We start from the raw sequence: 24,861 nt of genomic DNA on the forward strand, positions 1-24,861 counted from the left end.
TCCATCTGAGTGCGAATCACATCAGGAGTGTGAGTCCCTATCTCACCACGGGTCTGGAGTGGCCTTGGGTGAGCTGCTTGCCTTCGCTTAGTTTCTGTGCCTTTGTCTACAAAAAGAGGCAAAATGTTATGATGGGATGTTCATGAAAACAGGAGAGCGTAAAGCTGTAATTGGTACGATTTTCATTGCATTTTATTTTTTATTTTTTTTAAAGATTTATTTGACAGAGAGAGACACAGAGAGAGAGGGACCACAAGCAGGGGGAGCGGGGGAGGGAGAAGCAGGCTTCCCGCGGAGCAGGGAGCCCGATGGGGGGGCTCGATCCCAGGACCCTGGGATCACGACCTGAGCCGAAGGCAGACGCCCAACAATTGAGCCACCCAGGCGCCCCTCATTGCATTTTAAAAAGTCTATGCGTGTGGGGGCGCCTTGGTGGCGCAGTCGGTTAAGCAGCCAACTCTTGATTTCGGCTCAGGTCATGATCTCAGGGCCGTGGGACGGAGCCCCGTGTTGGGCTCTGCGCTGGGCGTGTACCCTTACGGTTCTCTCTCCTTCTCCCTCTGCACCTCCCCACTCATGTGCTCACTCTCTCTCTCAAAAAAAAAAAAAAAAGTCTATGTGTATGTTTGTATCCACTGTTTCAAAAAGACAAAGAAAATTTGCTAAGATGTCTTGACACTGGGCTCATGGGTGACTTACTTCTTCCTATATTGTACTTTTGTACTTTTCTTCCCCCTAATTTTTCTACAATGTGTGTCTCTTACAGTAAGCGATCAGCAATGAGAGGCATAAAAAGTGGCTGTGGGTACTGTTCAGGGCTGTCAGAGAATCACAATGAGGCGCCTGTGGACAGATGTGCTGGGTGCTGACCATGCTCACCCTCTCCTCCCAGGGGCGGTCGGGGTTGGCCTGGGGGGCGGTGGTGGTGGCTGCCGGGCTGGCCCTCTGTGGGCGGCAGAGGGACCTGCTGCCTCCGGAGGTCTCTGTGAGGACGTGACCTCAACCCACGTTAGAAGGAAAATAAACTTCTAACTCCAGCTGTCTCCCCTGCTCCCACCTGACCGTGGGCAAGGCACCTGGCTTCTTTGGCCTTAGCTTCCCGGGCCTTAAGATGGGATTCCGTGCCGCCCGCATCACAGGGGAGTAGTGAGGATCCAATGAAACGGTGGCTTGGCCTCTGTCTTGCCTTCCCTCCCCTGGAATCACCGGAACGCTGTGAGGAGTCAAGCGCTCTGTGCACTAAACTCAGGGCTTTGCTGCAAGATGCGTCGGTAAATGTTCGAACTTATTGTCTCATCCTGCTGCGAACAGCCCAAAGGACCACCTGCAGGTGATCTGAGCCCTCCCAGCCCCCCATGTCCCCTGTTTTCAGGCAGCTTGGACCCCTCCTGATGCCTTCGATATGCTTTCCCCTCCCCCTCCATGCTTCTGCCTCACACACCCCACCCGAAGCCGAGACTGCTCCCCACCTTGGGGTCTTTCCTCTCCCCCACACCCTGATCCTCTGCATCTCAAAATATTTTGAGGCTGAGTTTAAATGTCACCTCTTCCATGAAGCCCTCCCTCCCTGCTTCACCCAGTGGACCTGGGATCTGGTGCTCTCTCCGAGCTACTCTTCTGTATCAGTCTCAACGATCTACTTATGGACCTGCTTCCTGCCCTGAACTAAGAGTTATTGAGGGTGGGGTGCATGTCTTACCTTTCCCCCCTAGTGTCTAGCCAGTGGGTGACAGGTGGGTCTCAGTAAGGCTTTGTTGGAACGGTGGCTGTGACTCACAGTTAGAAGTACTCTTCCCGTCGGAAACCAGCGAGCAAAGGCAAGAGTAACGGTTGTCTTCAGAAGCAGCTTGTCCTCAATCCCATTAGCTCAGCACTCAGCAGGCAGGGATGAAGATGGATTTGCCAGGACACCGGTGCTGAGGCAGAAGCTCCCAGAACTTGCTGGGCCAGACCTTTGCTTGTTATTCCCACTTGTCGAGGGGAAGCAGGTCTGTCTCCATTGCCGGCTTGCCTGTCGGCACCAGGGGCGAGGAAAAGCCCTGACACGTCTGCAGCCCGTCACACACGGCAAGGTGCCTCAGCACAAAGCACTAGTATGTCCCCTTCTTGTATTTGGGCCTCGTGAAAACCCCGTGAGCTGGGCAGGGCCGGGGAGGGGGCTGCCCCCCTGTGTTCAAATAAAGAGGCTCAGGCACAACGGGATACCAGGTTTGGGCCCAGGTTGGATCTGGGTTTTCTGGTACATGACAGGCGCTGTGCTAGGGAGAACGGGCAGGGCTGCTGGCCCATTTTACAGATGAGAACCCTGAAGGTGTGAGGAGTGAAGTCTGCTGCAGCCTTGCAAGCAGAGGGCGAGTAAGCTGTAGGAAGGCTGGTGGGCAGAGGAGTGAGGTCCCGAGCTGGAGCCCCGGGCGGCCACATGAAGGCTCAGTCTCTGGGAAGCCGGGGGAAGGTCCCTGCAGGAACTGGTTGTGTGAGGCCTGCATGGCGGGAAGACAGGTGTGGGCCACGGCCAGGCCAGGCCAGGTGACAGCAATGTTGGGGCTCTAAGCAGCCTCTTATGTGTGGCATCCCCTTTGCGGTTCTCAGGACCCAGCATGGGAGGCAGGCTGGGGAGGCTCTCCCCAGCAGAGAGAGGAGGAGCCCGGTGCCTGGAGGAGATGCTCCTGCAGGCTAAGGGGCATCCTCTGCGAGACTCACAGCACCACCCAGGACTTGGCAATGGGCTTTTCAAATTTGGCACAGTTCAAACCAACTCCCACCATCAAGCACTGCATGAAAACCACAACAGAAATGAAAACCATCTCTTTCTTTGGTTTTATACATATTTAAAAGGACAACCTCTGCTCAGTGGCTCAGAGGCCCCGATCAGTCAACTGAAAGAAGGAAACACCTCGGTTAATTAGGTGACATGAGATTCTGGAAAGCGCCGAAGGTGGGGCCTCTGAGGGAGGGGGAGCGGAGGGTTTATGGCCCCCTCCTCCACCTTTCTTCTCGCTGCTCCTGGGAGCTGAGGGACCTGTTTTCACCTGGAGGTGGTGAAGGGAAGCCCTGCTAGCGGAGGCACCGGACACGGGCCTGCGTGTGCCCCTGCATGCTGGGAAATGGGGCTGCCAGACCCGGGGTGGCAGGTGCTGCGCGGGCCAGCTCGGCCACATGGTGGCACTGAAGGTGACAGAGGAAACTGGAGGCCACAAGGCTCCTGAATGTTTCTAGCACCCCTGCAGCCCTAGGACTCTCCTGCACCAGGAGGCCCAGACCTGGAGGCTTTCTGGGCTGGAAGGAGCCTCAAGGTCTTCAAACCCAAGTCCCAACTTGATGCCACCCTGCCCTCCCCACCCCAGTACAGAGGCCTTCCTGTCCAGAGAGCTGCTTTGCTCAGAGAGCTTCTTTCCTCCTCCCCCTGCTCACCCTCCATGCCCCAGGCCCGGTCCCTCTTCCCGCCCCATCTTGGTCACAGGCTGCCTCAACATGCAGGGCTGGAGTGACTCCAGTGTCCTGTGGTCAGCGCAGAGGACAACAGTCCTGCTACCGCCTCCTTCCGGACCTTTGTGGGCCCAACCCTGGGCCCCGTCGCCGCTGCCGAAGCTGACAGCCAGCCAGTCAGTCAGTCCTGCTCAGATCATGCCGGCCCGGGCCATCGCGGTGCCCCAGGATCCTGGGCACCACCGACAGGACCTCGGTCATCGTACTAAGCCCCCCCCAACCCCAGCGTACTCTGGTGCTCCCTCGGGAGTCAGGTGCGGCCGGCGCGGCCCTCCCCGCCCTAAGCGCTTGTCTCCACGATGCACTTGAGGAACATGGTGTCATCCTTCACGTAGGCGTGCTTGGGCGACTGTAGCCTGTTGAGGGGGAAGAAGAGCGGGCAGCCACTGGCCACGTTGGTCTCACCCTGGGGCCGCTGGAAGGATGCTGAGCTCAGGTCAGGCCGGAAGGCGTCGATGGCATGCTCGCGGTTGTTCTGGTCGAGCAGCATGAAGGTGACCTGCATGGTAGGGGGCAGGTGGGGGGGGGGTCAGGCCCTGGGCAGCAGCACCGAGGGACCCCCGTACGGCCCCTCTGACCCCAGCTCAGGCTGATGAAGAGTCAAAGAAACAACGTAAGGACCGCGTTTGGCATGTGGCAAGGCCCCCAGGATTGGAAGTCTTCAAGGGTTGCCCTGCGAGTAGGGATCAGATGTTCTTTCCACCGGGAATTCAGAGCCACGGTCAACTCTAGGTGGATGGTGGGGGCTAAAGGTGGGACCAGGCACTGACGAGGAGGCCAGACTCCGTAACCTACGATGCCCCTTCCTGCTCTGGAATGTTTCATCCATCAACTACAGCTGGGATCTCCTGGAGCAAGGCAGAGGGACAAGAACAGACAGGCCTTCCCTGGAGGGGCTGTCAATCCGTGTCCCGAAACACGAACGCGTGCCCCAAGACGCCGAGTGACACAGACCCCCTTCTCTGGCACATGTCCCTGAGACACTCACAGCCGGCCACAGTAGTTTTCAGATTGGGCTGCAGTTTAGAAGGCCCTGGGAAGGTTTTAAAAACCCTGACGCTTGGGCCTCACCACGTACTGGAGTGAGACCTAGCCGTTGGGTATTTTCAAACCCTCCCTGGCAGGCCTGGGAACCACTGACCTAGTGACTCATATCCAGACCACTGCGGTATCCCCACCCTGCCCCACCTGTTTGCCCTCTCTCCCTCCACCCCTTCCTTCCCCTCCCCCCTTGCTGGTTCACCTGCAGGGAAGGCCTCACCTCCCCGCTCCTGTCGTCCTTCTAAATATTTTTAACAGATTGTGTTTTTTCGAGCAGTTTTTGGTGCGCAGCACAAGCAAATCTCACTGTAGAGATTTCCCACGCAGCCTCCCCTCCCCTGGCCGGCATCCTGCACCACAGTGGTGCATTTGCTACAAGCGCAGTCCACGGTTTACCTCTGGGTTCACCCTCGGTGCTGTGCGCTCATTCTCTGGGTTTGGACAAATGTGTGATGACACGTATCCAGCATTAGAGCACCCAGAAGAGTTTCACTGCCCTAAAAATACACTGTGCTCTGCCTCCACTCGACCCCTGGCAACGACTGATCTCTCCCGGTCTCCACAGTGGTGCCGTTCCCAGGACGTCCCAGAGCTGGGATGGTGCTGTGCATGCCCTTTCACAATGGTTTCTTTCACTCAGGGATAGGCCTCTATGAGTCCTCTAGGTCTTTCCATGGCCTGCTGGCTTGTGTCATTTTAGCAGTCACAATATCCCGCTGTCTCAACGCCCTGCAGTTCATGCATCCACTCACCCAGGGAGGGGCACCCTGGCTCCTTCCAAGCTTTGGCAATTCTCAACGAAGCTACTATAAACATCTGTGTGCAGGTTCTTGAGAACCAAAGTTTTCAGCTCATGTGGGTAAATACCAAGGAGGGTGGCTTCTGGGTCACAGGGTGAGAGTATGTTTCGTTTTGTCAGAAACTGCCAAACTCTCTTCTGTCTTGCATTCCAGCCAGCTGTGAACGAGAGTTCTGACTGTTCCACACCCTTGCCAACATCTGGCGTTGTCGGTGTTTTGGCCATTCTCAAAGGGGTGTTGTGGTAGCTGCCTCCTTCCCTTTCTCCAATTCACACTGGCCCCACAGCACCTCCTCCAGGCAGTTCTCCTTATTTACCCCATCACGTGAATTTCATTGCTACCTGCCTTCCTAGGGCTCTGCTCCAGGCATTTTAGCCCCTGGACTCATGATACCCATGGGCACTAGATGTGGACTCAGGCTCTTGTTTTATAAAAGGTGAAATTGCAAATGCAGAGAGGACCAGGCCCCAGGCTCGCCCCCTCCCCCGCCCGGCCCATACCTTGTTCCGAAAAGGCCAGGGCAGCAGAGCATCGTACTCCCCTCTCATGATCACGATGAAGAGCGACAGGTGGGTCCTCTTTCCCGTCCCGTCTCCGTTCAGGTAGAGACGCAGGCAGAGTTTGTAGCCGTACTTGGCAGTGTAGAAAGCTGAAGTGTGGAAGGCAGAGTCAGCACCGGGGGAGCTGGACCGTGTCCACCGCTCCGACCAGGTAACTGGCATGCCCAAGGTCAGTGGCTCAAAACTAAGCAATCTGGGGCTGGAGCGCAGCACTCGTCTCAATTCTAGAGCGTTAAGGAGGACCAACCGGGCTCCTGGAGATCATCTGGCCCAGTGGCTGTCAACCAGCCGTCTGCACCACAGATTGCCGGGCCCGTAGTTTGACTCCCGAGTGCCGCGCGAGGCCTGAGGATGTGCATCTCTAACAGGGGACAGTGATGCTGCTGGCCCTGGCACCCCACTTTTGACTTAACCAACCTGCACTTTGCAGTGGGGAAACCAAGCCCAGCGAGGGGAAGTGGCTGGGCCCAGTCTCCTGCCTCACAACACTGACCTCTTTCTGCGGCCCTAGGCCAAGTGGCCCCAAGCATGGAAGCTGGGGGAGCCACCTTGGCGAAGGCCCCCGGGGGATGAATCATCCCCTGCTGATTACGCACGTGGGCAGCTGAAAGGGCCAACCAAGTGTGGGGGCCAGTGGCTGTCAGAGTGAGGGCCCCTCTCGGAGGGGCTGGGGTGGGGGGACAGGCCAGGGAAGCAGGCAGGAAGAGGTGGAGGAAGAACGGGCTGACAGTCTGACTCATCTGTCCCCTTACATCTTGGTAGAACAGGAAATCAGAGACACTGCTTCTTTTTTTCCTCTTTGGAAAGAAGGGTGGGGTGGGGGGGAGGGCTCTGTGGAGGAGGTGAGGCCACCCCATGAAGGGGGCTGCTCCCAAGGACAGGGGCCCGGCTGCGGGAGCCAGCCCTGCTCTGCAGCTTGGGGCAAACGCCAGTGCCTATGTGGATCCCAGCCCTGTTGGTGGTGGGTGGAAGAGAGGAGCTGATGGACAGGAAGGGTATGAAGCCCGGGCAAATGTGCGAGGCTATTAAAATCGTCATCCGCAGAAATCCTCTTAACGGTCTTCCCGCTTACTTAGATGCGCACGTGTGAGAGAGGAAAAGCATACAGGTCTGAGCATTTTACGCACAAATATACATGTCGTTACATCAATGGAGACCAATTAATAAAGAGAAACATCTACTGGGGCACCTGGGTGGCTCAGTCCTTTGCGCTCAGGTCATGATCCCGGGGTCCTGGGATCCAGCCCTGCGTCGTCGGGCTTCTTGCTCAGCGGGGAGCCTGCTTCTCCTTCTGCCCCCACTCATGTGCTCTTGCTTTCGCTCACTCCCTCTCTCAAATAAATAAGTAAAATCTTTTAAAGAACCAAAAACCAAGAGAAACACCTCCTGAGTAACTATGCCTTGCATGATACTGCACCAGGCCTGGGGGCCCCAGAAATGAACGAGAACTTCTCGGATTTGCACAGCACTCACTCCCATGCCACTCACGATCTACAACCACACATTTCACTTCATTCTCCACTGGCCTTATTTCGGACCACCGGCGCTCTGAGGGCAGGGTTCCTACGGTAAGCACCTGTGGGGAGCATCCTCTGCACGCCTCTCATTTCCACAAGCTCTGGCTCAGAGCACTCTCTCTGTCACATCCGAGACCCACAGGAAGCAGATAACAATCTTATTCCTATTTGCAGAATACGACTGACTGATGTCAGGGAGGCAGAAGGCGTGCCCAGTTCAAACAGCCCATGCTCCGCGTGGCTGAGCAGGGAGCCTGCCACCTCCACCTCCACGACCCCAGCGTGGCCGCTGTCCCTGCTGGTTTCCCGGGCCCAGGGAAGCCTGCCGCCCCCTGCTGGCCTGCGCCCCTGGGGAGATGGTACCTGGGGAGAAGAGGCTGAGGGTCCTGCCACAGGCTGACTCGTGGCAGCGCCTGGTGACATTGGTGATCTTCCAGAGAAAGGTGCCATCGAAGGAGGCCTCCTCCATGAGGCGGAGGCTCTGCTCCAGCTTGCCCAGGGCCTGGTCTTTCTGAGTCAGGGTCTGCTGCAGCTCCACCACCTGCAGGGAAGCCCATTCAGCCAGGGACACCCAGAACACAGCTTGGGGACAGGGTGGGGATGGTAGGGTACCGAGATAGAACTGCCCCCAATTTGGCTTCCTGACCACGCCTCCCTCGGGCACGCGTATCTGCCTCTGTCCCTGCTGTCCCTCCTGCCTGGACCTCCCTGGCCTTTCTTCTCCCCTGGCCGACTCCTCCTTAGCCATTAGGAGCCTGGCTCACACAGCCCTTTTCTGGGAAGCCTCCCACTACCGCCCCAGCTCCACTGGTCTCTCTCAGCGCTGTTCTGCAGGGCACTTCCAGCAGTTTAAGATACGTCTTTCTGCCCTTCCTACCAGGGAGACGGTTTCCCCTAAGGAAGACTGGGCCCATGCTCATTTTCTCTGTCTTCAGGCCTTGCACGATGCATGAGGGACTAGAGCCAGGAAGGTTCTTGACGCACTGGAGACACGGCTGCTGGCCTCAGGAGCCCACCTTCTCACTGAGGCAAGAGTTACATGAATAAAGGCTTTACTCGGTCACTCAAACCCACTGCCTTGCTCTTCTGGTACGCTCCCCCCATTGACATCTGAAAAAACACAGACTTATTCTTGGGTGTGCTCAGGTCGGGAAGGAAGGCATGGAAGTGGGTGTCCTTAGAGGAAATTGAGTCCCTAATATTCCTGATGGGAAAGCTGAAGTTCTGAGAGGGCAAGTGACTTGCCCAGACCCACAGAGCAAGTTAACAGCGGAGCTGGACCTAAAATCCAGGCCCAACACAACATGAGGCAGTGACAGAATGTTGCTGGACAGAAAAAAAAAAAAAAACAGCAATATTAGCATGGTGACTGGTTATATTAGGAAAAGTATAAACTCTGGAACAAGGGAGGGCATGGTCCTGCTCAACTAAGAGCTGTCAGACAGCCGGATTATCTGGAGTTGGTCCGGGACCCCCACTCCGAGTGTGTAGAATCCTATCCTTCAGAGACTGAGCCAGAGCCTATGAAGGCAGCGTGAAGCCAGGTGCTCTGAGGAAGGGGTGAAGACACTGCAGGTGTCTTCCTTCCAGAAGGAAATACTCAGTGACTGCTTCTCCCGGAAGGGCTGTCACAGGGCCTGGAAGGTAGATTTGTTCAGGGGGCCCAGAAACGCAGGGCCAGGGACAATGCCGGGAAGACACAGAGAGGCTGATTTTAGTTTTGTATAAGGAAGCACTTTCTCATTGTGAAAAATGTCCCCCAGTGGAATGAAATGCTTGGGAAGGGAGTATCCTATCACAGGAGAACTTCAAGCAAAGGAAATGAAGCACACTGGATGGGGGAGTTTGACCTTGACTATAACTGGGATTCAGTGCTCTTCCTAGAGGGTCCTAGAACACAGGACAGATACTTTTTGATGGTGGCGGGGGAGGGGAGGGGAGGGGAGGGAGCAGGGAGAATGCTCAGAAGGAAGGCTGCTGGTCCACTGCCCTGGAGACAAGACCCAAGGCCCGCCCCCTCCCCCCCACCCCCCACCCTGAGCTCACCTCGAAGGGGAGCTAGCCTCCCATGCTCACCCGTTGTTCCAAGCTCAGGATATGCTCCCGGTCAAGCTGGCTCTGGTGGATGGAGGCTGCTAAAGCCAGGTGGGAGGCTTCCACCTCCTTGTTGAGGACAGCGACGATGTTCTCAAACACGCGCAGCTTCCCCTCCAGCTCAGCCAGGAGCTTCTCCTTCATGAAGTGCTGCAGGGCCAGCTCGTCCTGGCTCTCGGAGCGTGGCGCCCGGTAGCAGTCCACCTCCAGGTCCCCTGCCACCTCCACGGCTGCCTGCAGCTGCAGGTCTGACAGATTCTGCTCCAGGGCCATGGGCCTAGACCCCAGGCCTGAGGCCTGCTGGGCCTTCCGCTGATTCAGGAACCCCAAAAGCAGGTTTAGGTGGGTGGTCTGGGAGGTGACCTCATGCTCCTGCAGGAGCTTTCGGCTCCCCTGCCAAGAGAGCAGGGCTGGTCAGTGAAAACGGAGGAAATTGAGGAGAACCAGGGAGTGGGGGAGAGTCTGGCTACCCAAAGGCTGCCAAGGGAAGTCAGGTCCATTCACCCAGCAAAAGGGAAGATGCTTTGTGTGCTGCAAGAGGGATCTGGATGAGGACCCGGGCATCAGACATGCCCAGGGTGAGCCGGGAGCATCCCAGTCTCTGGAGCAACAATTCTGCCCTGCCTGTGAAAGCAGTGCTAATTCAGGACCACGGAGAGGGGCAGGGGCAGTGAGGGGGGCATATTTTAGCGATACTACAGTGCTCAGGGGAGACATTCAGAAGAACTTCCCCCAGTATGGAGATGATTTACTAGTGGGATTTGTTGCTCCAAAGAGTCATTAATGTAAGGGACATCAGGAGGAGTAGCTTGGTGTTGTGGGAAAATCTGAGAGGGCCTGTAGTGAGGAGATCTGGAGCTCTGGGGCTGTAGTGGACCCTTCTTTCTCACATGCAGATGCTTACCTTGTAGGAGCAGCCAACACCAGCAAAGGGGCACCCAACTTCAGCCTCAGCCTCCTCAGGGTGATCCTGGAAACAATAACCATGTCACCAGATGTTACGGGGGTCCCAGTGGCCACCAATGGGGCTCTGCAAAGCACGAGGATCCACCAGGGCAGAAGCTGGGCTGGCCCACATGACTTGGCACATGCTGTTCCTTCTGCCTAGCTGACTGCTTTCCACCTTGCGAGCATCAGCCCTTCCGGGACCCTCCTTCAAAACAGGATCAAGGCCTCTGCTGAGATCTGGGCAGAGCTGCTCTCTCTCCTGTCAGGCTGGGTCTCACCCGGCTTTCCAACCATCATTCCCTGTTTGGTTGCCCCCAGTGGGCTGGGGGGGTCTCTGAGGGTCCCAGTTGCATTCCCAGGGTGGGGCAGTGTCTATTACAGAGGGGACACTCGGGACATGCTGGTGGCAGGACTCAGCACCTTCTGCCTCCTGAAGCCCAAGAGGGCCTCTCCTCACAATTCCCAACTGCCTCCCTCCTCAGCCACCCACCCGTGACTGACCGAGGCTCGGCTGCCCTGCACCTGCCGTCCCTTCCAGATAATGGACAGCCCGAGGGCAGCAACACCAATAGGACTGAGTATTCAACAGCAACTGGACAATACTGTTAACCTGCTTATAGGTCCGAGGCGTTTACAAAATGCTTTCATGATCACAGTTCTTCCCAGGCCCCTAACAACACCACAGGAAGGCAGAAGAGGATTTTTGTTCCATTTTACTGATGAAGAAATGAGGCTCACAGAGGGGAAGGAATCTGCCCAAGAAGGAACGGCGAGGGAGAAGCATGGCCACAGGGCTCTTCCCACACCAGATCACCAACTCTTATCAAGAATAAGCCCATGGGAAATTGGCAGGAAATTTTTTCCAAAACGCATTATTTAGAAAGGGCTTGTATCCAGAATATATAAAGAACTGTTACAATTCAATAAATAAGACAAGCCTCCTAATAAAATGGGTAAAATAATGAACAGATACTTCACAAAAGGAGCTATATAAATGACAAGTAAGCCTATGAAAAGATGCTCAACATCACCAGTCATCCCAGAAATGCAAATTATAACAAAACACCACAGTGAAATATACTATCGACTCACGAGATGGGCAAAAATGCAAAAAAAAAAATGATAATACCAAGTTTTGGTGAGGATGTGGAGGAACTTGAGAACACAAAATGGTACAGCCACTTTGGAAAAATTTATGCAAGTATATTGTAAAGTTAAATCATACTTAAAAAGCAACTTTCTTACAAACCATACCTATACAGTAAGCGTACAACCCACACATTCTATCCCTAGGAATTTACCAAGAGAACCTGAAACACACATCTCTGTGTGTATGTGATGTTCAGGGTGGCTTTACTCATAATAGTCCCAAACTGGAAGCAGTCCAAATATCTACCAAATGGTGAATGGATACGCAGTGTGCTCTATCCATACTCTGGAAAGCTCCCTGGCAATCAGATGGACTAAAATATGAATAGGGGCACCTGGGGGGCTCAGTCGTTGGTCATGGTCCCAGGGTCCTGGGATCGAGCCCCACGTCGGGTTCCCTGCTCCTCGGGAAGCCTGCTTCTCCTCCATCTCCCACTCCCCCTGCTTGTGTTCCCTCTCTTGCTGTGTCTCTCTCTGTTAATAAGTAAAATCTTTACAAAAATAAAATATGAATAAATGCAATAACATGGAGGAACCTCAAAAGCATTACGCTAAATGAAAGAAGTCAAACGCTACAAGAAGTCAAAGACTGCATGCTAGGACTCCATTCTTAGAGATTCTAGAAAAGAAACTCGAGTGATAGAAAGTAGATCAGTGGCTGCCTGGAGCTGCAGCTCAGGGGACTGCCTAGCTAGGGGCCCAAGGAAGCCTTTTCCAGTGTAGAAACATTCACCCTCTCTGCTGTAGTGGTCACACGACTGTACACACTTCCTGGCATTCATCAAACGGTACACTTAAGAGGAGTGGATTTTATTGCATCTTGATTTTCCAAGGGCTCTGTTGTTTTTTTTTTAAAAAGAATGCTCTCATGGGGCAAAACGAAGGCAGATTTGGATGCAAGGGTGGGTGGAGAGGTCTTTGGGGCTGAGCAAATACAAAGCCACCCTAGTTATTATTCTTTAAAAGTGAAATAAGCAAGAGCTGTGGGTTTAATGAGTACCGTTGGTCTGGGGTACACAGCACAGCTCAGCAAATGGCCAGCCTTCCCTTCAGCCCCTGTCCTGGGCCTTTGAGCACAACTTGTTCCCAAAAAGGAATAGGGCACAGATGTTTCACTGGGGCGAGGGCACAAGCACTGGCTTCAGGGAGCGGGCGGTGACACAGCCTCTTCCAGCAGGTGGGAGCGCAGGGCGGGGGCCAGGGGGGCCAACGGAGGGCCTGAGGCTTGGCTGTGGACACGGTTCCTGGGCCCTAAGCTTGAAGTGAGTCATAGGAGGGAGAAAACTAAGGATGGGACTGGAGAGATCACCCACAGGTGGAGGGGCTGGTGTGTGGAAAGCCCACCGCAGCCTGGAAGGCGTGGTCCGGATGCATTACGACGCACGGATGGGTGCGGGCCATGGCCGGCCTCCGGTGGCTGACAGAGAATGGGCAGGGTGACTCGGGAGGACTTCAGATGCCTAGGTGGCCAGCCAGGCGGCCCCCAGTCCCACCACTAGTCCACTACTCCAAGGTGGGCTCCTTGGAGTGCCACAGGGGCTAAGGGGGTGGGCTCTGGAGTCGGCCTGCCGGGGTGCAAAGCCCATTTCAGTCTCTTCACATGCTATTTGGTCCTAGGAGACTTGTTAACCTCTCCCTGCCTCAGTTTCCTTATCTGCAAAATGAGGATAATAATAGGACACCCCCGGGGCGCCTGGGTGGCTCAGTCCTTAAGCGTCTGCCTTTGGCTCAGGTCATGATCCCAGGGTCCTGGGATCGAGCCCCGCATCGGGCTCCCTGCTCAGCGGGAAGCCTGCTTCTCCCTCTCCCACTCCCCCTGCTTGTGTTCCCTCTCTCGCTGTGTCTCTCTCTGTCAAATAAATAAATAAAATCTTAAAAAAAAAAATTGGACCACCCCCCCATGGAGTTGTGGGGATCAGAGGCGACAATACTGGTAAGCGCTAGCATTAGTTACTTATGGCGGCTGTTACAAAATACCACAAACTTAATGGCTTCAAACACCACCAATTTATTATCTCACAGTTCTGGAGGGCAGAAGCCTTCACATCAGGTGTCAACAGGATTGTGCTCCTTCTGTAGGCTCTAGGGGAGACTCCGTTTCCTTGCTTTTTTCAGCTAGAGGCTGCCTGCATCCCTTAGCTCATGGCCCCTTCCTCCATCTGCAAAGCCTGCAGCACAGCATCTTCCAATGTCTCCAGCCCTCTCTCGTCTCCCTCTTATGAGAACCTTTGTGATGACCCTGGACCCATCTAATTAATCCAGGGTCATCTCTCCATCTCAATTTAATCCTTGATTTAATCACATCTGCAAAGTCCCTGTGGCCATTGTTATGGGCAGAGTTGTGTCCCTCGACTCATCTGCTGGGAATCCCACCCTCCAGAACATGACTGCATTTGGGGACAGGGTCTTTATAAAGGTAATGAAGTTAAAATGAGGGCAGCAGGATGGCCCTTCTCCGACATGGCTGGTGTCCTTATGACGAGAACATTTGGACACCACGGGAGGATGACAGGATGATACTGGAAGAAGGCAGCGTCTACAAGCTGGGAGAGAGGCCTCGGACGAATCCCACTCTGCCTTCGGCTTCTTGCCTCCAGAACTGTGAGAAAAGACATCTCTGTTGTTCACACCACCCAGTCTATGTGATGGTGGCTGGAGCAGATGAATCCAGCCACGTAAGGTAACATATTCACAGGTTCTGGGGGTTAGGACGTGGACCTCTTTGGGGAACACTGTTCTGCCTACCATAGCACTCCATAAATGTTAGCCATAAGTAGTAGCTATAAGCAGTGTATTATTCGTATTTTTATTCCATGGATTAAGCACTGCCCTTGGGGTATCTTTTTTTTTCTTCCATGGCTGTTATATATATGCTTCTCATTTAATTCTCCCATCTTGAACTCTTTTTTTTTTAAAGACTTATTTATCAATTTGAGACAGAGAGAGAGAGAGAGAGAGAGAGAAAGCATGAGCAGGGGAAAGGGCAGAAGAAGAGGGAAAGGGAGAGAATCTTCCAGCAGACTCCCTGCTGAGCGTAGAGCCCAATGCAGGGCTTGATCCCAGGACCCCAAGATCATGACCCGAGCCGAAATCAAGAGTTGGACGCTTAACCGACTGAACCATCCAGGCACCCCTTTCACATCTTCAGCTCTTAATAACTAATCCTATAAAACCCTATTTTGCCATTGGATTTCCTCAGGGAGATGAGAACATCCTAAACGTGTTTGTATTTATACTGGACCAAAGCATTCTTGCGTGTTTTTTCATAGGATCCCTGCAGCGACAGGGCAGGAGCAGGTAGGGTGGGATTAGCTTCCTCTCAAGACAGATGGAAAACTTTGAGTTAAGGGCTGGCCTGAGGTCACAGCAAACTCGAACACTGAGGAGCCGCCTGGACCTGGGTCTTCTGGCCCACAGTTACAAGACCTTGCAAGGGTTTGCGGCTTTCTCGGCAGCTGAGCGAGCACGGCCCCGGAGGATCTCAAGGAGGAGGCTGGAGCTCTGAGGCTCCGCTTCTCGTGTAAGTGGGGAATCCGAAGCTCAGGGACGGCCAGTGGTTTGCAGGCGGTGATGCCAGTTCAGGGCAAAGGCAAAGTAGAGGCCAGGGACCTACAGTCCACGACCAGGGTCCTTCCTCCCAACCGGGGAGTCTTCGCCTTACCCAGAGGGTGGCCTCCCCTAAAGGGTGGGGCCGGAGGGGCCGGGAGAGGGAATCAGGCCAGGGCTGCAGAGGAAGAATAGGGCATCTGTCCTGGGCCCAGCCTGGTATGCCTGGAGCCTCAAGCGGCCCCTGTGAGTGGCCCCAGTGCTTGCAAATAGCTAAAAATAAAATCCACAGTGGAATTTTCTCCAAGGAGGAAACAGAAACAGAAAACAAAATCCCAGCCCCGAGGGAACACTTGTCCTTCTGTCTGTGTCCGAGAAGTCTGGGGGGGTGTGTTATTCCCAGCCACCGTGCTCACCCAGGCCCTTTGTGATGGGGTCAGCAGGGGGTCCCATCCAGGCCCCCTCCCCACCACTAGGGGACCTGTGGGCTTCTGAGAATGTGAGTATGAAGAGGGTGCCAGGCACGGCCCCCACTGCCACACCGGGCACAGAGGCTGGATCGGGTCCTGCTCGGGGGTCAGCTGGTGCTGAGGGGGAGATCTTTCACCGGGATGGGGGGACCTGGTCAGCCTGCCTCTGTACCAGAGCCTGTTTCCTCTTTGGCAACTTCTTCTTTTTTTTTTTTTTTTTTAACATTTTATTCATTTATTTATTTGAGAGAGAGAGAATGAGAGCGAGTACATGGGGGGGGAGGGGCAGAGGGTGAAGCAGACTCCCTGCTGAGCAGGGAGCCCGATGTGGGACTCGATCCAGGGACTCCAGGATCATGACCTGAGCCGAAGGCAGTCGCTTAACCAACTGAGCCACCCAGGCGCCCCCTCTTTGGCAACTTCTGCTCAGCTCAACGACCACCTCCCTCCAGGAAGCCCTGCCTGAGTGTCCTAGTTGAAAGCACTCTTGCCCATTCCTGTTTTCCCGTAGCACCTGGTGGACTCCAGTACTCAGGGCTGATGGTGTTATTTAAATCTGCATAAAACACTTGGGGTGATCCACTGAGAGAAGGTGCCACCAGCCAAGGAGGGCAGGGCTTAGAACCTGGGCTTGCTTCCCCCTTACGGTAGGACTTGGGTCCAGGTGCACCTTCTCACTGAGCCTCAGTATCTTACCTAAAATCTCGGTAAAACAGGGATATTACTGCCACCATGACACAGGATGTCACAGGGTCGACACACTTCAAGGGACACCGATAAAGGGGAGAAATAGTTACCCCAAGTGCACAGAGACTGGGGACGGACTCCAGAGGGACATGGTCAGTGTCTTCCCACAGATGCGGGCGCACTTCGGGGGGCCGAAGGCTGACTGACTTGCCTCTCGTGGCCCCCAGGGAGGGAAACAGAGTCCAGCTCAGTACAAAGGGGAACACGGCGCGAGCGTCAGGGTGCCCCCGGATCGAAGGGGTTGTCTCGTGGGGTCACAAGCCCACGGCCTGTCGTAAGCCACTGGCGTCCGAGGCCAGCTTGCTTTTGGCCTCTGCGGGTGGTCTCCGAGGCAGGAGAGTGAAAGGAACAATCCTCCTCACAGGGTCACGGCAGACAGAACTGAACGTTATTTTCCAGACACCGGGCTGTTCCTTATTTCACTGTCACTTCTAGAAGAAGGTCATTCCAGGCAAGAACCAAGCCTCTAACTAGGTCAACAGTGATCCTTTAATATCTGGGTCTTCTATTAGCTCCTGCGTCCACGGCTGTGAGCGCTTCTGAGACACTAATCTACAGAAGCCAGAGGATCAGGACTCGTTGATCAGCAGATGGCATGGGCGCCCCTGGGGTTCACCCAGCCGGGCTCTGGCCACCCCACACCCCAGTCCCCAGGTTTACCTGCATGCACAAACTTCAGAGTGACCACATATGCAAAGTACTGACTTCTAATCAGCTGCTTTCCTTTGGTCAAAAGTCCCCCAAAGTTCCCACTGGGGTCAGGAGCCAGAGGAGCCTCTCTAGCCTTTCCGGTCTGTGGCTTTGTGCGGGTCTGGGACCACGGGCTCACGCGATACCCTCCCCCTCCCCACCCCCCGCTTTTCCCCATCAGGCGGGGAAGCCGGGGCGGGAGGCCTGCTGCTGCCCTGGCCCCCTGGAGACAGCACCCACTCCTACCCCGAAGGCGGTCAGAGTACCTATAATTCTACCATCAGATCACTTCATTTGATTTAGGGCAGCAAGCCTCCCACTGTGCTCTGCAGGACTCCGGGAGCCCCCAGAGTCCCTCAGGGCCCGGGACAGGAGAAAGAGATGGGATAACTAAAAAGGATGGGGTGCCAGGCTCCTCCTTAATCGGAGCACTTATACTCTCACTGGATTTCAGGTTCACAAAGATGAAACAGTTAACACCACTGGATTATGAGATTGAAAATCTCTCTTACCTCTGAGATCTGTACAACGAATGTGTATTAATATTGTGAAGAGGGGAAAAAACCAGACAAATCGGAAACAACCTCCCTGGAGCACTCAAGCAGGCAGGAGCCTTAGAAGGCAGGGAGCACACAGCCTCTCTTTTGCAGGCGGAGCCCGGCGGCCCATACAGAGAGCTACATCCGGGTCTGCTGGTGTCTCATGGTTAGCTCACTAAGACGTCCAGACAGGGAGACTTGGGAAGCCGTTCCACGGGTCAGTTTATCCAATTAGCTCTTACCACTGTTGCAGAGTGGAATGTTCTGGGAAAACGCATGGGGTCCTTACTATGATTCCCTTGAGGGCCTGCAGGGGAGTGGCTGCTGAGAAGACGATGGGAGAGCCCTCAAGGCCAGCCCTGGTGGGAGCAGGAAATTCCTCCAGCTCTCTGAAGCTGAGGGGCCAGAAGAGAAAAGGGAGAAGAAGGTGTGAAGGCTTGTCTGCCTCTGGCTTCCTTACAGCCAGCCACGGACAGGTAAGCTGGACATCACAGGCCCTGGGCTGGCCTTGCAGAGCCAATCTGGCTTCTTCATGGAGAAACAGGCATGAACGTGACCTCGGCCGTGCACACAATCTACAACACCATCCCTGGACACCAGGCTCCCAAGCGCTGGGCCATGGTTTCAGGGCAAGGAGGGAGCTCTGGCTGAAAGCAGCCAGGAACCTCACCGAGAGGGAGGGTGGCCAAATGGCGAGACCCTGGGTGCTACGGAGTTTTGTGCTGAGACTCCCCAGTGGGTGTTGGGGCCCGACGTGTAAGACCGGGGGCTAGATTTGGAGCAGTGGTTCTTATAGATTTGGGCAAATACAAGTTTGTTTTTTTAATTGGAAGATGAACATGAAGATGGTCATTTTTTTTTTTATTTTACCAAGTAAAGGCGTTATCAAAAATCCTATCATCGACTATCACCATCATTTCATTTGTACAAAGACACGTATGGGGAGGATATAACCCCAGAGCAAAGGTTGATTCTACGAACGGAAAGGTTTTAGTTTTATAAAAAACTCACTATGATTTCCTTACTTTTATCACTTTATCACGCGCTAGCGGGAATGGACCAGGTCTGGTTGGCTTGTGGGAGCCTCTTCCCTGGACAGACGGACCTGTGAGGGTTCTCCCAACTTGGAAGGGCTAGAGTTCTAAACTGTGGTGCCTGAAAATGTCTCTGTGGCCCCTCACACTTCCAAAGCTGTTTCTTATTCCTAGAAGCACAGCGTGGCAGAGCTTGAGAGGTAAGCTGAGAAGGACTTCTCCCTGTCTGAGGGCACACCAGGGCAGAAAGAACTGTCTAGATCAAGAGGTGACAAACTTCTCCATAAAAGACCAGATAGCAAATATTTTGCACTTTGAATCCTCTATTGCAACTACTCACTGCCACCGTTGTAGGGCAAAAGTAGCTACACACCATGCATGAATGAGTGGCTTGTGGCTGTGTACCAATAAAACCTCATTTACGGACACAGAAGTTTGAATTTCATAAAAATTTTCATGTGTCACAAAATGCCATTCTTTTGACTTTTTCAAACCATTTAAAACATCAAAAGCATTCTTAGCTTGTGGGCCAGACAAAACCAGGTGGCAAGCTGGTTTTGGCCTGCAGGCCGTAGCTTGCAGACCCCCGGTCTAGACTGGTGTTCTCACCCTGACTCTGTCACACATCAGCGAGGTGTCTTTGGGCAAGTCACTTTGCCACGGTGAATGTCAGGCTCCTCACTGCTTACAAACTGAATTCAGTCCAGACTCTAGACAAGGGGCAGGTTCCTGCCTGGGACTTTGTGGCCAGCTGCCTAATGGCTTCAACCTCGACCGAAGGAGAAAAAAAGCGGTCAAATACCCTTTCCTGGTGGTGCCACATACCTTCTCCTGAGACACAAGGCTTCCCGGGCTTACAGACTGGGGGTCGTCCCCTCTGCATTTTGGACAGATCTGGTCCTCGCTTGTCCTGGGGATACATGAACAAATCCTGCTGAGTGAAGCATTCATGACTTCCTGGCACCAACCTCCATCCTGATAGCTCCAAAAGCCTAGGCCTTGCCTGGTGTGGCGGCTAATGTCAATAAGCCGGCTCGCCACCATCCCAGACCCACCATTCGCAAACCTCAAAAGTACTGGGCACCCCGGATGTCTTCCGGTAGTTTGCTGTGAGCTTAGTTGGCAGCCAAACCTGACCTGGGGTGACCGGAGGCTACCATCACCCTTACTTACCCCACTGAGTGTGACTATTTTTGTTTCACTGCAGAAACACTGATATGCTGGATTATAAGGGACTGCCCCAATCCCCGCTGGAAGAATGATGTAGTAATGCACTGCCTCGCTTTTCTAAAATTGGAAAGAGTCTGAATTCCAAAATACATCTGACCCCAGGGGCTCAGGTAAGGGATTGCAGATATGTGGCTATATACAGGCTTCTTGGCTCCCTCTGTTTGGCTTTGGGTCTCTGATTTTCGGGAATGACAGATGACCACAGTCAATTAGAACGAGAAGGGGCCTCAAAGAACTCGAGCTTCTTAACCAGGAGTGGGTGTCAGACTCTGAGCAGAGCGAAAAGCACCTGCATGCTTTCAGAAAGCTCCCACGTGACGCTGACCCACAGCGACAGCCACTGTCAGGCCCATCCGACACGGCAGGAAAACAAGGCCCTGAGGACTCATGCGTTAGCCAAGAGTAGACTGAGTCAGGAGCCGGGCATAGCTCTTCAGGCCCGGGTCCCTCCGACACCCTGTCAGCTCCGTCCCCTGCTCTGCCACGTTTTGGAGGAATGGGGAGGGAAGCCAAGAGACCCATGGCAAAAGCCTGAGATGAACCCAGAAACATCAGCTCGATGGTACAAGCAGTCAAGCTTTGTTCCCCGCCCCCCAACTGCCCACCTGGCTTTTCCACAGCCACATCCTCTCCCCTCCGCCCGGCCGCCCCTCTGTCAGAGCCTTTGAACTTCGCAAGCTTGCCTGATTCAGTCTTCTCACCTTCTGACGCTGTAAAGCCCCAAACAAAGGTCACACTGGGGGCGCATGGCAGAAAATGGGAGCACATCTGCCAGGAATCTGACCTGGGGCAAGCTGACCTAATCTCTCCATTAGGCCTCACTGTCCCCATCTGTACAATAGGCTAGTAACAGTATCCACCTTTCCAGGCTCCTCTGAGGATCCAAGGAAAGAGCGCTTAGCCTATAGTAGGCATATAATAGTTGCTTAAGATGGGGATGCTGATGATCATATTAATGTCACACCTGAGTTATTTATATTGTAAATATAAATATACACATATTTTTACATATTCTACACAATACGTGTGATGTATATAATTCTATACATATGTAAAATGTGTATTCTATATAAATATAAATAGGTATTTATATAGAGACATATACAATTTAATATATTCTATAGAAATATATAAATATAGATATCTGTGTGTCCCCTTTAAAAGGGTTGCCAGGCAACAGTACAAGGTGATGGGTGGTATTGTGGAAGGAGATGGATTTTATAGCAGTTTGTCATTTACCAAGGGAGTTTATACTCATTCTTATAAGAACTTTTCCACATACTGTTGGTTGGGCCTTGTCCCAATCCCGGGAGGTAGAAAAGAGCTGTGGAGGCATCTTACAGACAAAGAAGCCGAGGCTTCAGGATGCTGGGCACTCTGCACCAGGCACACAGTCAGTAAGCAGCACCGCTGGGTACAAACCCTCTCCCTCCCTCCACCCTGGCCGGCCTCTGCTGCGGGAGCTAACGTCTTCCCATGGCTACTTCTCCCTCCATCCCTAGAGGGGCCTGTGCCAGGGACGACAAGGGAAGGGCGTGGAAACAGGCCCCGGGGGGTGAAGTCACCTGCCTAAAGCCACCAGCTCCTCTCACCCCTGCCTCCCGTCAGGGGCCCCTCCCTGACACCTCCCCCCCCCCGCCCCCCGGCTCCTCCGACCCCTCACCTCACGGTCTCAGAGAGACAGGCTGCACAGCAGAGGGCCCTGGGCTCTGTTGGGTCCTGGCAGACGGTGGGGGGGCACCCAAAGGGAAACTCGTTCTCATCAGGGGCCGGGTGGGGGCTGCTGGCTGGGCCAGACGCCATCCTGGGGTCCCAGGTTGGTCAGGGGCTCCCAGTCTAAGCAACTGTGGGGAGGAGACCAGCCCTGTGGAATCTGTGCTGAGAGAAGAGGTGAGTTCTGTCTGGTGAGCAGGAGTCTGACGACTTTATCTTTTCGCCGGCTTGTGTGGTTCAACGTCACAGCTGAGTCACAGCAGGGATGGGGCAGGAATTACCCTTCGTGGTGCAAAAAACCCCCTGGATGGTGACAAAACGCTTTAGGAGTGTCCAGTCATTCTTTAAAGTGAGAGAGAAAAAGAAAACAAGTCAGAGAGAAAAAAGAACTGGGCCCCAGATTTTCAGGAACTGCAATCAAAGTTTCCCTGTCTGAGCACCTTGGGTGGCTGCTGGCTTCCTCCTCCTCCTCCCTGGGGACATCGGCAGAGAGTCACAGCTGGGGGCTGCTCTGTGTTCCCCGGGACCTCGAGGGAGCCCAGAATTCTCGGTGGGGGTGCTTGCTGCCCTGGTGGAAATCCCCAGGGTTCTGGAGGCAGGTCCAAAAATGCAAGTTCCAGGCACTTTAGCTCTACCCTGGCCAAAGTCTCCCCCAGGTAAAAGTCACTTCCTCACAGTGGGTCTGGATAACCCCATCTGTTAAAAAAAAAAAGAAAAGAAAAGGACTTGTAACAGGCTGTCTCCAAGGCCCCTCTGGGCTCTAAGATGCTGGGACCCCAATGGCCAAGGCAACCCGAGGCAGCTGGGAGGCTTCTGATGTCCCAACCTTGCCCGTGGTGTTCCTCATCAGTCATGGTGACAACACTGGGCCCTCCCCACTCCTTTGAAGCAAGGCCTCGGGACCATGAACTGCTCAGGGCCCTCCCCACATTTCCCCACTCAGGAAGTCATAGGTGGCCACACACTTGGGTCAGGCGCCGCAATTTCCCCGGCCCTGAGAACAAAGCTCTAAATAAATACTAGGTCACAGGGAGCTGGTGCAAGTGACCTGCTGGGGATTTGACAGGAGGAATTTAACACATAGGCACAGAGAAAGGAGGTGCATGGTCCGAAGTCACAAGCCCCAGGTGGGGGAGTAGCATTAGTACCAGTCTGAGGAACTCCAGCCTCTATGTTTCCTACCCTTAGAAGAGAGATGAAAGCAAGGCGACCTGGTGGTGCTTACAGAGCTGGGGTTGGAAGTCAGAGCATCCAGCCTGTTTTCTCATCTACCAAATGCAGGAGATGATCCCTCTACCTCTTCCCATCCTGCTGGATTTTGCAAACTTTTCACAGTGGTTTCAAATCCCGGGCCTTGAGGTCTGACAGATCTGAGCTGGGATCCCAGGTCTTCCATGTGCTAGCTGTGGGTCCTGGGACATGGTCTTTAACTTCTCTGAAACTCAGTCTTGGCATCTGTCAAGTGGGGCAGAACAATAACGTCTACTTTACCTGACTGTTGTGGTGACCAAGTGAGGGGGTGGGCAGAAGCCTCGCATGGTACATGGCCCAAGCGAAGTGCTTGGAAGGCTCTGACACTGTATCCCAGGGACGGCCACAGCCCTTCCAGCTCCTCAAGATCAAGGGAAAGAATTAAGATGGTAAAAATTATGCTTCTACAGTGTTTCCACATCCATCAACGTTACTTGAGCCTTGTAAGTGGGCAAGGCAGGTCTGATGTCCTCTGACCCTAGAAAAATTCAACCGTCCCCCTTCCCTGGAGCGATATTGGGGCTGCTGGCAAAGAGGACATGGCCCCCTACCGCTGCAGGTGTAAATCGGGACCTCCACCCTCACCCGGGTCAGCTGTGGCCTGGCCCTCTCAGCAAATGACCTTGAGGCCTACTGTGGAGAAGGCCTATCAGAAAGGCACTCCCTTAACCACATACCCCAAGCCTGCAAACTTCCCTGCATCCCCACCGATTCCCTCTTTCCCTTCATTTGGCATAGGCTGACCCCTGTCTCCCCATCCAAGTTCTGGGTCCCTTTCCTCTCCCCTCTGTCTTCAATGCCTCCCTCTCTACCAGATCTTCCCTATCAGCATCAAGGTATGCCCTGTTCAATAATAAGTTAAGAATAATAGGCACAGCACTTTAGTGCCATGTTAAGTACTTTTAACCACCTCATCTAATCTTCACAGGACCCCTTTGTGGCAGGGAGTGTCTTCATCATCCCATTTTACAGATCAGGCACAAACCGGTTAGGTGACTTGCCCAAGGCCTCACAGATAGTGTGTGGGGACTCCTGAACCCAGAGCCTGTACTCTAACCACACATTCCACCCATATCCCAAAGGCCTCTCCCACATCTACACTCTCTGCACACTTTAATAGAACTTGTAGAAAAGACTGTCTACGCAGAGAATTCCTCACTGGAATCTCCAGAACCATCTCCCCAAGGTTCTCAATGTTGGGGTCACCAGTGCCCAGGGCCTGTCCCAGTTTCTTATCTAACCAGCCCTCTGACCAGCACTTGACCCCATTCTTGGCCCTCCTTTCAAATTCCCTTCCTTCCCTTGGCTTCTGCATCCACTCCGTGTACCCCCACCCCCCCACTTCTCTGGCTGCTCTTTATCTTCTCCTCTGAACCTCCATTGGTCCCATCTCCGTGACTCCACCGCGGGGATCCACAAGGTTGGAGTCTCTCTGCGCCGCGTACCCCCGCCTCCCTCGCCAGCCATCCCCTTGACCTTTGGGGTGCGCCTGGACTAGACCCCTGGAGTCTCGGTGGTCTGCCACCACGCGCCCATCGCGACCCCAACCCAAGCAGAGCCCCCTCTCCCCTCTGTCGCCCGGCTCGATGATGCCGGGTCGCCTGTCTGTGGGCCCCCAGGGCGGGTGACTGTCCCCTCGCCACCCCCAGTGCTCCAGGTGCGTGCCCCGTGCCGAGAGCAGTGCAGCGCGGGCGACTAGTCAAGGATGGGCGAGCCCCTGGGCTGCCCCGGCTGCCCGCAGGAAGCGCCGGGGTAGGGAGTGCGGGGGCGGGCTCTGCAGCGGTGGAGTCCAGGTCACGGGCCGCGAGGGGAGGCCTGCACTGGGGGAGCCCCCGCCCGAGCGAGCGGGAGCTGGGGCGTCCCGGGCCGGGGAGCGCGGGGGCGGGGGCCGCGGAGCCTCGAGCGGACCCGGGGTGGGGTGGGGCGGGGTGGGGCGGGGTGGGGCGGGGTACAGTGCAACCAACCTCGGCGCCGCCGCCGCCACCACCGCCGGCTCCCCGCGGCCCGCCGGGAGCTTCCGGTGGGGCGCCGGGGACGTGGCCCGGG

The 24,861-nt window shown here is 54.6% G+C and overlaps 1 protein-coding gene across 4 annotated transcripts; it reads right to left on the reverse strand.

Annotated features, from left to right (window-relative positions):
• Window positions 1–2,794: 2,794 nt before the first annotated feature.
• Window positions 2,795–24,861, reverse strand: TRAF1 (TNF receptor associated factor 1). Of its 4 annotated transcripts, none has more exons than XM_028107748.2 (10): window positions 24,780–24,861; window positions 22,862–23,019; window positions 22,005–22,260; window positions 21,515–21,906; window positions 19,447–19,531; window positions 10,403–10,468; window positions 9,481–9,891; window positions 7,768–7,945; window positions 5,828–5,976; window positions 2,795–3,985 (listed from the first exon to the last, which is right to left on the reverse strand). In XM_028107748.2, exons 4-10 carry the CDS (start codon window positions 21,652–21,654, stop codon window positions 3,767–3,769), a joined length of 1,248 nt encoding a protein of 415 aa, XP_027963549.1. In that variant the 5' UTR covers window positions 21,655–21,906; window positions 22,005–22,260; window positions 22,862–23,019; window positions 24,780–24,861; the 3' UTR covers window positions 2,795–3,766. The 4 variants fall into 4 exon arrangements, with proteins under 4 accessions (XP_027963549.1, XP_027963547.1, XP_027963548.1 ...); XM_028107746.2 differs by having other exon boundaries at window positions 22,790–23,019; XM_028107747.2 differs by having other exon boundaries at window positions 22,747–23,019.

The sequence above is a fragment of the Eumetopias jubatus genome, unplaced genomic scaffold (genome assembly GCF_037043125.1).
Source record: "Eumetopias jubatus isolate StellerSeaLion01/CBP00866 unplaced genomic scaffold, mEumJub1_p1.0 scaffold_15, whole genome shotgun sequence".
Lineage (NCBI taxonomy): Eukaryota > Metazoa > Chordata > Mammalia > Carnivora > Otariidae > Eumetopias > Eumetopias jubatus.

Bases quoted from the DNA above. Each gene is read 5' to 3' on its own strand.
- TRAF1 (XM_028107748.2), bottom strand. From the start codon at position 21,654: ATGGCGTCTGGCCCAGCCAGCAGCCCCCACCCGGCCCCTGATGAGAAC. The intron at 10,469-19,446 runs GTATGTGGCACC...TATTGTTTCCAG, and splicing joins GCCTTGTGTCTCAGGAGAAG to GATCACCCTGAGGAGGCTGA. The intron at 9,892-10,402 runs GTAAGCATCTGC...CTCTCTTGGCAG, and splicing joins GTGTTGGCTGCTCCTACAAG to GGGAGCCGAAAGCTCCTGCA.